The sequence below is a fragment of the Nelumbo nucifera genome, chromosome 6 (genome assembly GCF_055504915.1).
Source record: "Nelumbo nucifera cultivar China Antique chromosome 6, China Antique-T2T, whole genome shotgun sequence".
NCBI classification, from domain to species: domain Eukaryota; kingdom Viridiplantae; phylum Streptophyta; class Magnoliopsida; order Proteales; family Nelumbonaceae; genus Nelumbo; species Nelumbo nucifera.
Window position 1 is genome coordinate 3,580,185 of NC_142654.1, and position 16,819 is coordinate 3,597,003.

Below are 16,819 nucleotides of genomic sequence, written 5' to 3' on the forward strand. Positions count from 1 at the left end.
CAGAAACATAAACACAAAGGTAACTGAAAACAGGAAGTGTGAGGAGAGGCACCAAACTTTTTTTTTATCAATAGAGAGGCACCAAACTTCTAGATTCACGAGGCATAAACTTTCAGTGTTTATTATAATAAAAGTTAAATTCTGTTATGGATGCATTCGTAGGAAGGAGATACCGCCGCCGCCGGCAGCAGCAGTGAGGAGGGCCCACGCAGCAACTTATCTTGCCACATCAGCTTATCCTGCCAGCTCTCCATTAGCTTACTTTATCCAGTTCTGTTCTTACTTATCTATTAGAGATAGGAGTTAAGTTCTGTTCTTAGGAGTCTGTTTACCTATTAGAAGTAGGAGTTTGATTTAAAGTTGGATTGTCCTAGCTTAGCCGAATGAAATAAGGAGTCACCTCTTGTAATCTCCTATTTAAGGAGCTGTGAATTGGAATAAAGGCATTCAGTTTTCCAGTTAAGAGAAGAGTGAGGAGAGTTCGGGTGGTCTCTTGGACAAATCACCCATTTGGTTGCCACAATAGGGTCTGCATGCAAGGGAAGGCGCAAGGGGAAGCAAGAGGTTCTCCCCGTGGACCGACCCGTGACGAGATCCTACGCCCGGGCCCATAACATTCTGGTATCAGAGCCTACCGTCATGGGGGATCAAAAGCCGCTGCCATCTAGGGTCCACAAACTGGAGCATAGGCTCACAGAAACCAGCATGGAGGTTTGTGAAGTCAAGGATGATGTCCGGGAGCTGCGACGCCTGCTGGAAACGTTCCTCTCCAACAAAGAAAGAAACTCCGAGGGAACCGCCACCACCAACAGTCGCCGTCCAGACTAGGCAAAGACGTCCAGCGAACAGCAGATCGCTGCCCCGACAGCCGCAGTTATTCCCAAGTATAGTCGGCTAGAATTTCCGTCTTACAACGGCACCAGAGACCCGTTAGGATGGTTGTATCGCTGCGAACAGTTCTTCCGTAATCAGCGCACTGATGACAAAAACAAGGTCAGTCTGGCCGCTTTCCACCTATCGGAAGAGGCACAACTCTGGTTCTACCGTCTGGAGCAGGAAGAACCAGGGCTCAGTTGGGGTCAATTTAAATCCTATTGCCTCCTCAAGTTTGGACCCCCATTGACAAGCAACCCACTGAGCGAGTTAATTAACCTCAAGCAAACTGGAACCGTGGCAGAATACCAACGCCAGTTCCAAACCCTTCTCACCAGAGCAACCTCGGTTCGTGCAAATCAGCAAGTCGATATGTTCACCGCGGGGCTAGCAGAACCCCTAAGGGTGGACGTGGAGATGCAACACCCTCCCAACCTGGTCACAGCGATGAACCTCGCACGCGCCTTCGAACGGAAATTGCAGCTCACCCACGGAACCTTCAGTGTAGGTCGGCCAACAACGACCTGGGCTCCTTCGAAGGTAGCAGGAGTGCCTCCTTCTTCAACCGCCAACAGGGAACCGAGGCTTCCTACCGGTAACCCTTCCAGATTGGCATCAAGTATAGGGAGTAGCAGGACAACACCCCCTATTAGACGACTATCCCGAGCCAAGATGGCAGAACGGCGCACAAGAGGGCAGTGCTTCAATTGCGATGATCTGTACTCCTCCGGGCACAGGGGCAAGAAGCTATTTTGTCTTCTGGTAGACGAACCCGAAGAGGACGAGGATGAACCTACAGCATCAGACCCCGAGATCTCCCTCCATGCAATCACGGGGATCAAAACCTCACAAACCATGCAACTAAGGGCGCTGGTAGCAGGGAAACCAGTACGTATTCTCATAGACTCCAGCAGCACCCACAACTTTGTCAGTGAACAGACTGCCCGCTAGTTAGAACTAACGATAGAAATCAGGCCACAGTTATAGGTAGCCGTGGCAAACGGGGAAAGAGTTCACAGCCCCGGAATCTGCAAGAACACCAAGATTCAGGTCGGATCAAAATCTTTCCTTGCTGATTTATTCGTACTCTCCTTGGATGAATTCGACATCGTCCTGAGAGTCAAATGGCTGATCACTCTAAGGCCAATCCTATGGGATTTCAGCGCCCTGACTATGACATTCTAGCTGGACGGAAAACCAGTTACATGGCAGGGAACTAGGATAAGATCAAAGACACAGTTGCATACACTTCAAGGTGAGAATTTGTGCACCACAGATATGGAGAGGCTTCTCACAGATTTTTCTGCAGTATTCCAAGAACCCAAGGGGCTTCCACCTTCCAGAGCCTGCGATCATCGGATCCCTCTGATAGCCGGATCGGATCCCATCATCGTCCGACCCTATCGCTATCCACACCGACAAAAGGATGAAATAGAGAGGCAGTGTGCGGATATGTTACAGCAAGGGATCATCCGTCCCAGCCGCTCCCCTTTTTCCTCTCCGGTTCTGTTGGTACCCAAGCAGGATGGGACTTGGAGATTTTGTGTGAACTACAGAGAGCTTAACAGCCGAACGGTCAAGGATAAATTTCCTATCCCCATCGTAGATGAGCTGTTGGACGAACTCCATGGCGCCCAATACTTCTCAAAATTAGACCTCCGGTCAGGTTACTTCCAGGTCCGGATGACTCCCGAAGATATAGAGAAAACGGCCTTCAGGACACATCATGGCCATTTTGAGTTCCTAGTCATGCCATTCAGCCTCAGCAACACTCCTTCCACGTTCCAGTCCCTGATGAACGAAGTGTTTCACTCCCACCTTCGCAGATTTGTCTTGGTATTCTTTGACGGCATCCTAGTCTATAGCAAGTCGTGGGTAGAACATGTGCAGCATCTACGGATCATTTTTGAACTCCTGCGACAGCACCAACTCTTCCTTAAGCGATCCAAATGCTCCTTTGGGGAACGATGGGTCCTTTACTTAAGACATGTGATCAGCGGGCAAGGGGTCACTGTGGATGATTCCAAGATTTAGGCGATCAAGAAATGGCCCAGACTGCAATCCGCCAAGGCTCCCCGCGGATTCCTAGGGTTGACGGGTTACTACCGCAAGTTCGTACAAAATTACGGACTTTTGGCGGCACCACTAACCAATCTACTCATGAAGAATGCTTTTCACTGGGATCATACAGCCGATGCAGCCTTTGTGAGTTTAAGAGAGGCCCTCTCCTCCACTCCGATCCTACAGCTGCCAAACTTTGAGCTCGAGTTCACAGTCGAATGCGATGCATCCGGCACCGGCATCGGTGCCATACTACAGCAGCAAGGACATCCGGTCACCTTCGTCAGCCGCAAACTGGCTGACCGCCACCTTAAATTAACCGCCTATGAACGGGAACTGATTGGGCTGGCTAAGGCAGCGCAGCACTGGAGGCCATACTTATGGGGAAGGTCTTTCGTTGTCAAGACGAACCACTACAGCCTCAAATATTTGTTGGAACAACGGCTTACCACTTCGCCGCAATAGCATTGGGTCAGCAAACTACTGGGTTTCGATTTTCGGGTGGACTACAAGGCGGGAACCTTGAACCGTGCAGCAGATGCCTTGTCTCGCCGAGCAGAAGAAGACAGTATGCTCCTCCATGCGATCCCCCAACCCCGAGCCACCCTGCTGGAAGACATTCGAAACACGCTGCCACAATCACCAGAGTGGAATGATCTTGTCCAGAAAATACAATCCAAAACGACCAACCTAAACTGGTCCATGCACGACGGGTTAGCACTCTATAAGGGACGGATATATCTTCCAGCCGAATGTCCCTTAATCCCCTCTGTCATCTCCAGCATACACAACTCCACGCATGAAGGTGTCCAGAAAACATTGCACCGCATCCACACCGATTTCCACTGGCGGGGCATGAGGGCTTCGGTGCGGGACTTCATTTAGAATTGCTCTATGTGCCAACAACAAAAGTGGGAAAACTTGCACCCAGCAGGCCTTCTCCAACCGCTTTCACTCCCAACTCAGATCTAGGCCGATATTTCCAGGGATTTCATTGAGGGCCTACCCAAGGTTGGCGGGAAATCGGTCTTATTTGTGGTGGTGGACCGTTTTTCCAAGTATGCTCATTTCCTCCCCTTATCCCACCCATATAGCGCGGTCTCAGTCGCCCACACCTTCTTCACCCATATTTTCCGACTGCATGGGCTACCCGAATCCATCGTCAGTGACAGGGACCCGATTTTTACTAGTACCTTCCGGAAGGAGCTATTTCGACTGGAGGGAACAGCCCTAGCCTTCTCCTCCGCCTACCACCATCCACAGACAAACGGCCAAACGGAGGTGGTAAACCGAACGATAGAGATGTACCTCCGCTGTTTTGTGGGAGACCAGCCACGGCGTTGGGTGGAGTACCTCCCGTGGGCCGAATACTGTTACAACACATCTTATCACTCCTCTCTTGGCATGACTCCCTTCCGAGTTATTCATGGTCGGGACCCTCCCCGTCTATTGTCTTACAAACCGGGTTCGACACGGTTGGGAAGTGTTGGACAGTTTTGTATGCCCTTAGCTTCAATCAGAATGATGTACTTTATGAGTTTATTGTAAATGAATAAAAGTGCATACTTGATTCATGTTCCCTTGGTACGTTTCTGTGTAATGCCCTTAAACTGGACACTTAATGAGACTCGTGTTAGTTTAGAATGTTCACAGCCAGTGGGTCGGTCTGGGGAGATCTATCCTGACAAGGCTGACACTGTTGTGCCACCAAGTTGGTTGGGGTGGCCTGTCTCAGCTGCCAGGGTGAGACCCTAGGCACGTACAGTGTAGGATTAATTGAATCTTTGAACTGGACCAGATTTCCAGTATTGCCCTGGACCTTGGAGATTGATGGGCAAAACTGGAAAGTTACACCCGACCCCTATACTCGATTATGATACTGCACTAGGTGTCGGATTGGGCTGTCTTTGATGTACCAGTCAATGAGATCCTTAGCGGGGTTTAAAACCTGGGTATGTTGGGACAGTCTGAGAATTCATCTGAGTGGGTGATCATAGTGACAGGATCAGCCCCTTTGTCGGACAAAGGTAATGATCGGGGATGCACTCTCACTGATGGAAACCAAGACTGCCGGCAGCCGATTTCAATCGTTGAGATTTGTTTTGCAAAGTATATTTTATATGAGATATAAAAGTATATATATTATGGTTTCTAAAATGTTTGCAAAAGATTTTAATTCCCGGGATCCATATAAGTAGAGAGTGCAACACTGTTCATTGCAGCCGAGGGAGAGGTCCTCACTTGTCGGGCAGTGTATGATCATTATGGGCTGAGAGGTTAAATGTAAGACCATTGAGGTTAATGCCTGATGGGCTAATCTTGCGTTTGCCCACAGTCCCTAGGTGTTACAAGGTGGCTTGGCCCAGGAACCACCTAGGGTAAGTGTCGGGCCCATAGAGCCCATTTGATGGGTTTCAGGGGGTGCATTGTCCATAACAGTGTATTCGGTCAAGCCTTGTAACAAAGGCTGGGCCGAACCCATGTGGCTGATGTGTAGATCAATGCTTGGGTCCCACGCCATACAAGGAAGCCCAACTGGGCAGCAGTTAGGAAGGTTAAGTGAGCACATAAGCTTAATGGGCCTAAAGCCCATTTCGAACTGGACTTATTTAATAAGTTAAATATGGGCGATTTCTGAGATGAATCAGCAGATAGGATAGGGTCTTAACCCTATCCACTCGGAGAGTCCAGATCTGAATATGATTCGAATCTAGAAACCTCCTAATGAGATTAGGAGAGGGCTGATCTAATCTACAGATAAGATAAGGGTTTATCCTTATCACCTAAAGAGAGGTCTGATCCAAATATGATTTGGATAAGCAGCTCCTAATTGGATTAGGAGCTGATCCTTTGGGTTTACAAAAGAAGGAGGGGGCGGCAACCTTTAGAATCATCAGATAATCAGATCCTCTTAAGTGTTGAAATTACAGAAGAAAGAATTAAGCAACCCTGCAAAATTCTCTCTTGCAGCCTCCTTGTTCTTGCCGCCCAGTTTGCCAGTTCGATCTCCAGTTGTGGGAGAAGTCAAGATTCGATCTTGACATCAGTTCTTTGAGAAAGAATTGATAGGAAGCTGTGCTCACGTGCCATCCTGTTATTTCTTGCGAAGAACAGAATTCTTGAAGAAGAATACTGCTGATTTTGCTCCATCCTGCACTGCGCCATCTTCAGTGGGAGCAATCTTCGGATCCTTCCTTGGGCGTGAACACCTTCGTTGGGAGATAATGTTTCTCCGTATCAGGTATAATCTTCTCCTACTCCTTTTGGTTTAGATCTAGTTCAGTTTATGGTTCAAGATTGATCCTTGAAAATATGATTTTCTAAATAGGGAATGCGATTCCCAGTTGAAGGGAGAGAAAAATTTTTGAAATTGGCCCCTTTATTCCGCAAGACTTGGGCGTCCATACGATGGATCTCTCATCCCTTCAGGAAGAAGTGGATCGACGCCTGCAAGACCGCGATGCCCTCCTCGCCGAAGTCTCCCTACGCTTACAGCAGGCTCAGGCACGCATGAAGAACGCCTACGATCAGCACCACAGAGAATTAACCTTTGAACCCGAACAATTCGTATGGCTGAAGCTCCAACCCTATCGGCAGCAATCCCTCAGACGCAGAGCTTCCCCTAAACTGGCCCCCAAATTCTACGGGCCCTTCAAGATTTTACGGCAGATCGGGAAGGTTGCATATCAACTCGAGCTACCAGACCACAGCAGACTCCATGATACCTTCCACGTGTCCTTACTCAAGCTATTTACAGGGACTCCTCCTGAGAAGATACCTCCCCTACCACCCTTAAAGGACGGCAGACCCATTCTCCAACCTCGGGCTCTTGTCCGGTCCCGCGTCAATCGAGGGACCTTAGAAGTGCTAGTAGAGTGGGACAAACTATCATCAGCTGAGGCCACCTGGATTCCCTGGTCTGATCTTCACAACGCCTATCCAGATCTCGAGCTTGAGGACAAGCTCGTTGCCCAGGAGGGGTGTGATGTTATGAATGGCATTCGTAGGAAGGACATACTGCCGCCGCCGGCAGCAGCAGTGAGGAGGGCCCACACAGCAACTTATCTTGCCACGTCAGCTTATCCTGCCAGCTCTCCATTAGCTTACTTTATCCAGTTTTGTTCTTACTTATCTATTAGAGATAGGAGTTAAGTTATGTTCTTAGTAGGAGTTTGTTTACCTATTAGAAGTAGGAGTTTGATTTAAAGTTGGATTGTCCTAGCTTAGTCAAATGAAATAAGGAGTCACCTCTTGTAATCTCCTATTTAAGAAGCTGTGAATTGGAATAAAGGCATTCAGTTTTCCAGTTAAGAGAAGAGTGAGGAGAGTTCGGGTGGTCTCTTGGACAAATCACCCATTCGGTTGCCACAATAGGGTCTGCACGCAAGGGAAGGCGCAAGGGAAAGCAAGAGGTTCTCCCCGTGGACCGACCCGTGACGAGATCCTACGCCCGGGCCCATAACAAATTCATTAAAAGAAAAAGGCAGTAGAAGAAAATGTGATAAGGAATCACCCAAGACAGAAATAACAAAGGTAGACAACCCATTCCCCTAAACACTTTCAACTCTAAGAGAAATAGACCACATATAATGTCCTCAATTCAGAAACAAAAGCCACATCCCAAACATCTAGAGCTTCTCTTTTTTCAAACCTCAAACCCACTCTTCTTCTCAAAATCTAATAATTCCCTTCAGCCCAGTACCCATAAATCACATAATTTTCTTATTCTTCATGAAAATGGCCTAAAACCCAAAAAAAAATGATTTGATTATTACTAAAGAAGTATAAAATTAGAAAAATACAAGAAAATATTTAAGTATATATTTATATAATTATATATTTAATATGGCACTAACCAGAGCGGAATGGCGAAAAAGGATTCATGTAGCCAACCCCATATAGTTGAGACAAGGCCACATGAGTCAACAATTACATAAAAGATCAAGCTAAATTTAGAAAATGGTTCAATTAAGAACTACCATTTATATTTATATAATGTTCAGTTAAAATCAGACGGTAATAGAAGTTATGGATTTAAAAGCAAATGGATGGAAAGAGATAAAAACCTTTCAATGCCACTCAGAGAAATTCCCACGTGAAAAGAACATCAAAAAGGGTCTAGAATAAGTCACCTATACTAAGTTATGTTCAAACAAGTATAGAAAATAAGAAGTTAATCTTAGAACTCCCAATTTTGTAATAACAACCCTACTTTTGATTATATGAGGCACAAATCCTTAACATAAGGCACCTAAAGGGGTCAAATATGTGCTTTACAGTTTGTCCTGTGAGCTTCCATGGTTAAACCTCAGTGTCTTCCAGCTTCCCTAGGGCTTTCTCTAAAGTGTACTCATCCTATAAACCACTTCTTCAAGTGACTGCGGCACTGGGCACACCAAAAAAAATTTACCTAAAGTAATTTTCTTGAAGGAATGCAGTTTTCTATGAGAATGTAATGGATCTTAAAAGTAGGTCCAAAGTAAAAGACAAACAAATCATATTCAAAAGCAATAAAGACAATTTGAAGGCCGCAAAAAAAATATAAAGAACAGTTTAATCCATGAGCATTTGTGACTACTAAAATAACTGGTATAAGCAAACGTTGTCCTTTTGGTTTAATGAGATTGTTGGGGATTAACAGAAATAGCAGAAAGATATAAAGACTAGGAGACAAACCCGTACATCCACCATAGATGTTCTGACACGTTTATTGGGTAGACCATTTTTAAGCTTCTCTTCCAACTTTTGTGGCTCTACATCAAAAGGTTTTGAGATCATATGACTATGAGACCCCATGTTAGCCATGCTTCCTCCAAGAACTGGTCGTTCACTTGGTATTGAGGCATTTGGCCTGTCACTTGATGAAGCATCTGCTCGTGTTCTCTTCCTTACCAGAGTGCTTTGGAAAAACTTCCCAAATTTGGATATGGCATCATTCAAGTTTCTTCCTCTATCCCTGCATAGAGAAAATTTTGTTAAACAGTCCATATGCTCCAAATTGCAGCAGAAATAAAAGTAGCAAATACCTTGCTCTCATACTGGTCTCATTTAGAATAATCTTAGCTCGTTTAAGATCCTCTATCGCAGCCACCTTGCTACTTAAAGAGATAGATGGAGAATCACTACTGGCAGTGGCAGCAACTAGAATTCTCTTTAGTTCAAATTGTCGAGGGAACCTATGGTCCACAGCCATCAGTTTTGTATCCAGATGCAAGCATTGGAAAAAATTAATTATATCAAATTGAGTGACTGATGAACCACTTCTCGACATGCTTGGAAGTGCTGGCGGGATGCGATTTTCCATGCTCTCATGGAAGTTGCCTGACTTGTCCAATGAAGAACCATAGGCTCCACGCTGTCCAGTAGGGTAAGATGGCCTATCGGGGCTACCAGAAGAGAGCCTGAATTTACTACTGGTTGCCATTGCATTAATTTCTCCAAACCTTTTGAGTTGCACGCGCAGAGAATGAAGTAATATATGAAATAAGTATAGAGCAACCACACATGAAAGCCAAGTTAAGAATCCTAATGACAGTGAGAGCACAAACAGTAAGAGGCATGCCTGCAAAGAATGATGAAGAGAAGAGATCAGAACCCATAATCAAATGCAAACTTAAAAAGCAAATCAAATTCACTGCTCAAATTCAAAAGACAACTCTTCAACATCCATCAAAGAATTAGAAATACCAAATAGAAGCAATAATTTACAAACAATAAGAAAAGCAAGCAATAATCCTAAAGCTCCAAAAGGAAAAATCTCTTAGAATGATTATAATAGTTAGTGCAAGGATCAAACAAAATGTACTTATTTGAGATAAGGCATGGGAAATTCTATTTATAATATGAGAATCATAAGCCAATTTCTAGGTTTGGCTCATAATATTAAAATAGAGTTTAAGAAAAGCCTCATTCACAACATGACTGTGGGGCATTGGATTTTAGAAGCATTTGAAAATCCAAAAAATTAGAATTAGTATGGTTGTATTGCTTCCTGCCTTCTGGATTACCTTGTTTGTTCATAAATTTTTGGGGGATAAGAACTTGAAGAAGTTAGAAGACGCTCCATATATGAGGAGACCTTGCACAAATCATCTACAATCAGAGATTTCTCGTGGATAACATCTTGATTAATTTAGGAGTACTTAATAACAAAATTATAACACCTTAACATACACTAATATACAACAGAAGATCCCATACAATATCATTAAACCCTTACTAGAAGCTCTTTCTCTCCTTGATTTCAGTCTCTTGCAATTAATCAGAATGAAGAAGCCTTTTCCATTTGATCTTTATATTCACCTACACTCGACTAAAGAAAGCACTCTTTGAAGTCTTTTTTTGCTTCTATCTGTGCTTCCCTTTTTCTTTATATGCACATAGAGGGCTTACCAAATGATCTAAAGATCAAGAGCATGGTAACCTAGGAAAAATATCTCATGGGATTTAAATTTCTTTTCGTTCCGTTTCTATGATCCTAATTCAAACATTGCCACCTTCTATTCATGGAACATAAAGTTTATTGTTATAGTATTATATAAAATTTTTTTTTACCAACATAGGATGCAGGGGCTCACCTAAATTAATAAGTGTCTATGTTGGACAAACATCAGATTCCGAGACTCCAGGAACTCTTCAGGGAAACTTCTAAGAAAGCAAAAGTGCAGATCTTTGGAATCAATCGTAGAGGCAGATATTTATCTGAGAAATGGTGTTGGAGATTTGTAATTTAATGATTCTGAACAGATTCAGTACTTTATGTGCTTCATCTAAATATATCAAAGCCAATTGAATACATTACTAAGAAAAAAAAACAATATTCATAGAACAAGACCGAGCATAGAACTGGAAAAAGGATATAGGTTCATAGGTCAGAGGTTCAACTGAGGTCAAATTGGGGATCAGACCATGATAACATATATACTGTGGGTCACATAAATAGTATATGTAATATAATCACAAATGGTACCACACTTGAATGTGGTGGATAGATGGTTACTTCCTTAATCTTTAAAGCAAATGACCAGGGTTCAAGCCTCTCAACTTGCATTGTCTTTAAAACATGTGTATTAAAACAATATACACATTAAAAGAGGCAAAGTGAGCACAAATAAAGCAATGGATTAATGGTAACATACACATAAATACAAGGTCATAGGTTCAAGTCTTGCCATTAGCATTTAGAAATTTCCATTCATTTAGTGGCCTGGGCAGTTTTATGAAACCGGGACCAGTTCACCAGTTCTTCGGTTAAACTGGACAGTCAAACCAGTTTTGGCAAGTTTGTTATGAGTTCCGATTTTTAGGGTATGACCGAACTGGCCAGGGGGCCTGGTCATAGGTCAACCGGTTCAACCAGCCAGTTCAGTCCAGTTTTCCAAACACTTGAAATTTTTAAATTCTAATATTGGAAAACACTTCAAGCAATGGTGATTGCTAGTTGTTGCAAATTTCATAAGCTATATTGAACAAATGCTGATAAGTAGTAGGTATTTATATACATTGACAATTTAAATATAAGAACACCAAAAATTCTACATAATTACAGGAATAAACAAAAATTAGGTGCTATTGTCAGATTGGTCCAGTCCCCTTAAAATTTTTTGAATGTCTTTGGACTAAAATAACACAAAGATCACAGATTGCTTTTTCTTAATGCCTCTCATTTTTTTCTCAAAAAAATCCAGCTAAATGGCTAAAATAGAAGAGTTATTTTAGTCAATGAGTACTTAAAATTTTCATAGCAAGAGTGACAACTGGCAATAGCAGCTCCCATTGTGTATGTCTTTACATATATGTATACATTCCAAAGTTCATACCAAGTCTATAGATGGCAAGTACCCATTTGATTACTCAAATAGGACCCAACTACCAATAAAAAATATTGGACCTGAAATGAGTGCATCCATTTCATTTTATTTCTGTAGTAAAGCTTCAACTTTTTGTATCTTTCTACAGTCACCAACTGTCTTATAGATACTTTGCTGATTGTACTTAGTTTTTCAGGGACCTAGCTCAGTAATAAAATCATACTTTACCTTCTTCAGAAAAACATACGGCCCTGAATTGGACCCATATTGAATTAGTCATATAGGACGAAATTATAACAATACAGTCCTGTAAGTTAGACACCTACCTAAATAGATTTAACATTTAGACAAGCCGACAGGAGGTCCTAGGCTTCCAATTCTATGACAGATTTCATATAAAGTAGTGGACATTTTAGACTATACCATAAAAGATGATTGAATCAAGCTTATTGATCTTTGGTTATCAGAGGTGAAGATTTACTTATTCTTCCTACTTGCAGTTTGCACAAGTAAAATCAAATTTCACACATATTAAATCACCATTAAAATCCATTACCAGTAAAACGATAATCCTAAATGGCTAAATCTGGACAAGCTTGGTGAGAATGAAAACTAGCAACCTTCCTCAGATGCAAAGAAAAGTATATGTCATCATTTGCTAGGAATTGTGGGAAGTAATACTTAAGATGTATCAAGAGCCTCCTATATGCCATGGTTTTTGTGGTAGCTATCTGGATGCCCCAACACCACAACTGATTGTTCCATGGCTTAGGTCTATGAAATAGGAGAATTGACCCTCAAGGGAAATGACCTGTATTTGGCAGAAGCCATGTCTTCTAAGGCTCTTTCTTAGTTTCCTCGCCTTTATCAAAAAAGGAAAATCCACACGACTAAATTAATATGATCCACCACTTATAGTTCTTCATTTGTGGATGATTTTCTATGGTTGTAGTTATTCATTGTGAGTACTCATAAAGCATTATCAGTGGTTCTAGAAGAGATAAGGGCAGACCAAAAAATGTACATGGGTTGTGATGAGAAATGACTTAAGGGACCACAATTTAACAATAGATGTAGCACTGAACAGAGAAGAATGGTGGAACAGAATTCATGTAGCCAACCCAATATAGTTGTAGCAAGGCTTAGTTGAGTTGAATTTGTACATCAGTAGGTGATGGGGAAGTTTTCAGAGTGAATACTCGCAGTGCAATGATTCACCAAATCCAAAACAACAAAAAATCACATCTAGTAAAATTTACCTTTTGGTGCAATGATTCACCAAAAAAACTAAAAGAAAAAATAGTCACATCTGGTAAAATTTACCTCCATCTTCCATCTGTTGGCATTTTGGAAAGAAAGAAACATCCCTAACTCCCAAGCAATGTTTTAAAAGTGCAAGGTGCAAAAAAAGCGCAAGGGCCAATTTGTGCCTAAGGTGCAAGGCGCAAGGCGAGACACGCGCCCTTTTAAGCAAGGCACAAAATTACGAAAAAAAAAGCTAAAAAATAACAAAAAAGTGAAAATCCAAAAAAAATTGCCAAAAATTTTTAAAAAATGCAAAAAAAATCAAAAAATATTAAGCATAATGTTAATAAAAAATATAACCTTAAATTTTAAAATAAATGTTTTAAAAAGCCTATTATCTAAAATTAAAATACATAAACATAGCATGTAAAGCATATTCAAATGAAAATTTAAAAATAAAAGCGAACATATAAAGCATTTTCAAGCATGTAAACCCACAATCTCTTTTTTTCCTTAATTGCATTGCTTCAAGTAGCTAATGTGATGTAAAACATATTGCATTTTTTATTCTATGAGTCGCCTTTGTACCACGCCCTTCGAGGCAAGCCCGAACAAGTCTATGTTAGGGTCTGATATTCTTTTTTTTTTATCAGTGAATTGTCAAATTTATTAAATCAAAGCCAAAGATAGTACAAATTAGGGAGAGGCATGAGATGCTACCTCCCCTTTAAGGAGGGGAGATGGAAGAAACCATCAACCCTTTAGCTAAATAACAAAGCAAAGGAAAAAGAAAATTACAAAGAAGCCTAATACAATGAAACCCGAGTAGCCCCTTGTTTAGCAAGATAATCAGCCAAGGCATTAGCCGATCTACCCAACCACTAAACTCTAACTGTCATGCCCCTCAATAGCCATTTTACCTTTTTTAGGATATCCTTAAAGTTCCAAGTGACAGTACATGGGTCACCCAACCATCCTACTACCACCTTGGAGTCTCCTTCAATAATTAAGTTTTGCACTCCAAGTTGATAAGCAATTTGTACCCCCTGTGGTACAACTAGGAGTTCAGCCCTCAAAGAGTCTCCTATTCCCACCAGTCCCGAAAAAAAACAATGATGTTGATGTTCTCATCTCTCAGTACACCACCAATCCCAAATGACCCTAGGTTACCCTGACTACATCTGTCAAAGTTCAGCTTAACAAAACCCTCCATCGGCGGAGTCCAAGTTACTTGAACTCTAGGCTTTCTAGAGGAAGTGAGGACAACTACATACCAATTCCTCATTAAATCCTCAAAGGAATAATCTTGAAAGAGTTTTAAGGATTTCAGCCACAAAATAGTCATTGTAATAATATAGTCTTTGACCTCAAGAATGCTTCTTTACTTCTCCTGAAAAATTCTGGAATTTCTCTCTTCCCAAATAGTCCAAAGGAGAGCTGCTCTTATACACTTCAACATGATTCTCCCTCTTCTTGTGGTCCACACAAAGGTAGAAGGGCAAAAGAGCAAATTTACCTCAATTGGCAAGTTCCACCTGCATTCAAGCAAATCAAATACCCAATTCCAAATGACTACAGCAAAAGGACAAGAAATCAATAAGTGGTAACAGTCCTCATTATGCACTTTGCACAAAATACACCAGTTAGGGGATAAACACAAGAAAGGTCTTTTCTTCTGTAGGTTATTCATCGTATTGATTTTACCAATAGTAAACTTCCCAACAAAACATGGCTATTTTTGGGAGAATAGGCCTAGACAAGACTTCCTTAACTGGGAAAGCCCCAGGAGAGGAAATGGAACAAAGAGAATTAAAGAAAGAAGCACAAGTAAACGACCCTTTCGGAATCAAAGTCCAAATCCTCCTATCAGAAATGAGTGGGTCCAAGCAAACAGAATCAAGTAGCAATAAGAGCTCAGAAACTGATAGGGATTCCTCATCCCTCAACCCTCTACGAAAGCCAAGGTCCCAATTTGTCAACAAGGGGGTATACGGGAACGAAAGAAAGGAAGACACTGGTTCTTTTTTATAAAGGGAAATAGAGAAGAGAGAAGAGAATAGATCCTTAAGGGGCAAATTTCCCACCCAAGTGTCTTCCCAGAAAAGAACCTAAGTCCCAGAGCAAGCATCATACCTTACAAAGCGTAGGAACTGTGGGAGGCTGCCATGAATTGCCTTCCAAGGTGTTGCAAGAGTTGCCCATCTGGATACCCCTACATCCCAACCATTTCCAGAACAGCCATGGATACTTGCCACCACTTCACACCATAACCTCTCCCTCTCTAAAGGCCATCTCCACAACCACTTACCTAGAAGAGCTGCATTCTTAAAAGTGATATTCCCTAATCCTAATCCTCCTTACTTTGACTAACTAACTCCCATCTAGTCAAATGATCCTTCTTCTCTTGCCCCAGCTCCCACAAGAAGTCCCTCATCATCTTCTCTATCCTCTTAGCTTCCCTAGTAGGAACCTTAAAGATAAACAGAAAGTAAACCGGTAAATTAGCAAGTGTGGATTTAATCAAAATCACTCTACCCCCCACAAAGTTATAATTCTTTTTCCAGCTTGCCAACTTCTTTCCAAACTTTTCCACAACAGGGATCCAAAACCGGCTTTCCTTTGGGTTAGCTCCTAGGGAAAGACCCAGATAAGTTAAGGGCCAGGATGAGGTGGAGCACTCTTAAGCAACATGCAATAGCCTCTATTTCTTGAGCATCCATAATGATTCCCACCACACAACTTTTTTCAAAGTTGATTTTTAGATTTGAGGCCTTTTCAAAAAAATTAATTATTTCTCACATAAAAATTAGATTTGAGGTCTGATATTCTTATTTCTCACATAAAAAATAATGGTTTTATAACTTTCATTGACTTTTAAGAAGATTTTTTATTACAATGAATGAATGAACAACATTAGCAAATAGGGGGGTTCTCAGAGCTCCGGTGAGCAAGCAAAAGCCCCCAGCCCAACCGTTAGACTCAAAAAAAAAAAGCAAAAGCGCAAATTTTTAAAAAGGACACGCCTGGGTTGAGGAGCAAGGCGCATCAGGCGCATGCCTAGGCGCATCAGGCTCACGCCTAGGCACACCAGGCGTGCGCCTTTTGAAAGGGGTGCGCCTAGGACCTGGAGGAGGCGCATACCCCAAAATGCGCCTTGCCTATGCGCCTAGGCGTGCCTTTTAAATCATTGCTCCCAAGGCAAAAGGTGTCCCAAGTTGTTGGTTATTGGTGAAGTGGAGTGCTAATTTACTTTTAGTCCTCTATCTTAGAGGGGTTTAGAGATTTAGGATAGAGTCATATTTATAATAATAATAATAATACCATTATCATTGAAGCTCAAACTGCAAAAGTTCCATATTTTGTACTTGTATAAATACATACCAACTAGTCAACTACTGTGTGTGATTTTTTCATACAAGGTTTCATAACTGTTTTACCCATATTAAATACAATACTTCTCACACATGCATATACCAACTATTGTAAGCCTTTTGCATACAGGATTTCCATATTTTGCACAATGTAGATTCATACCAACTATGAGTTTTCACATATAGGGCTTCTTTCCCCTTTTTATCTATATTCAATCAGATATTGCTCAGTTGTGTATATACATATGTATGGTGATATCCATCATTAAAAATATAAGATAGCAAAGATATCTTGGTTAATTCCCAGCTGATTTCAACATCAAAGGTGAGCCTAATCTGCTTATTTACCATGGGGGGAGGAACATCCTATATCATACAAAAACATAGTAAGTACAGCAAACATTGGGTAATCCTGTAAGTTTTGTAATTTTGTTAAAATGTATTATGCATGGAAGGTTG

The 16,819-nt window shown here is 41.8% G+C and overlaps 1 protein-coding gene across 2 annotated transcripts in view; it reads right to left on the bottom strand.

Moving 5' to 3' along the window:
- Positions 1-16,819, bottom strand: part of LOC104590397 (uncharacterized) — a 30,435-nt gene that overhangs the window by 12,040 nt on the left and 1,576 nt on the right. The window contains exons 2-3 of one of the 2 annotated variants that reach the window (XM_010249063.3): positions 8,961-9,496; positions 8,611-8,890 (exon numbers count right to left, since the gene is read on the bottom strand). In XM_010249063.3, coding sequence (XP_010247365.1) covers positions 8,611-8,890; positions 8,961-9,358 — 678 coding nt within the window. In that variant the 5' untranslated portion in view covers positions 9,359-9,496. The remainder of the gene's footprint in view (positions 1-8,610; positions 8,891-8,960; positions 9,497-16,819) is intronic. The other variant, XM_010249065.3, reaches the window with a different exon arrangement.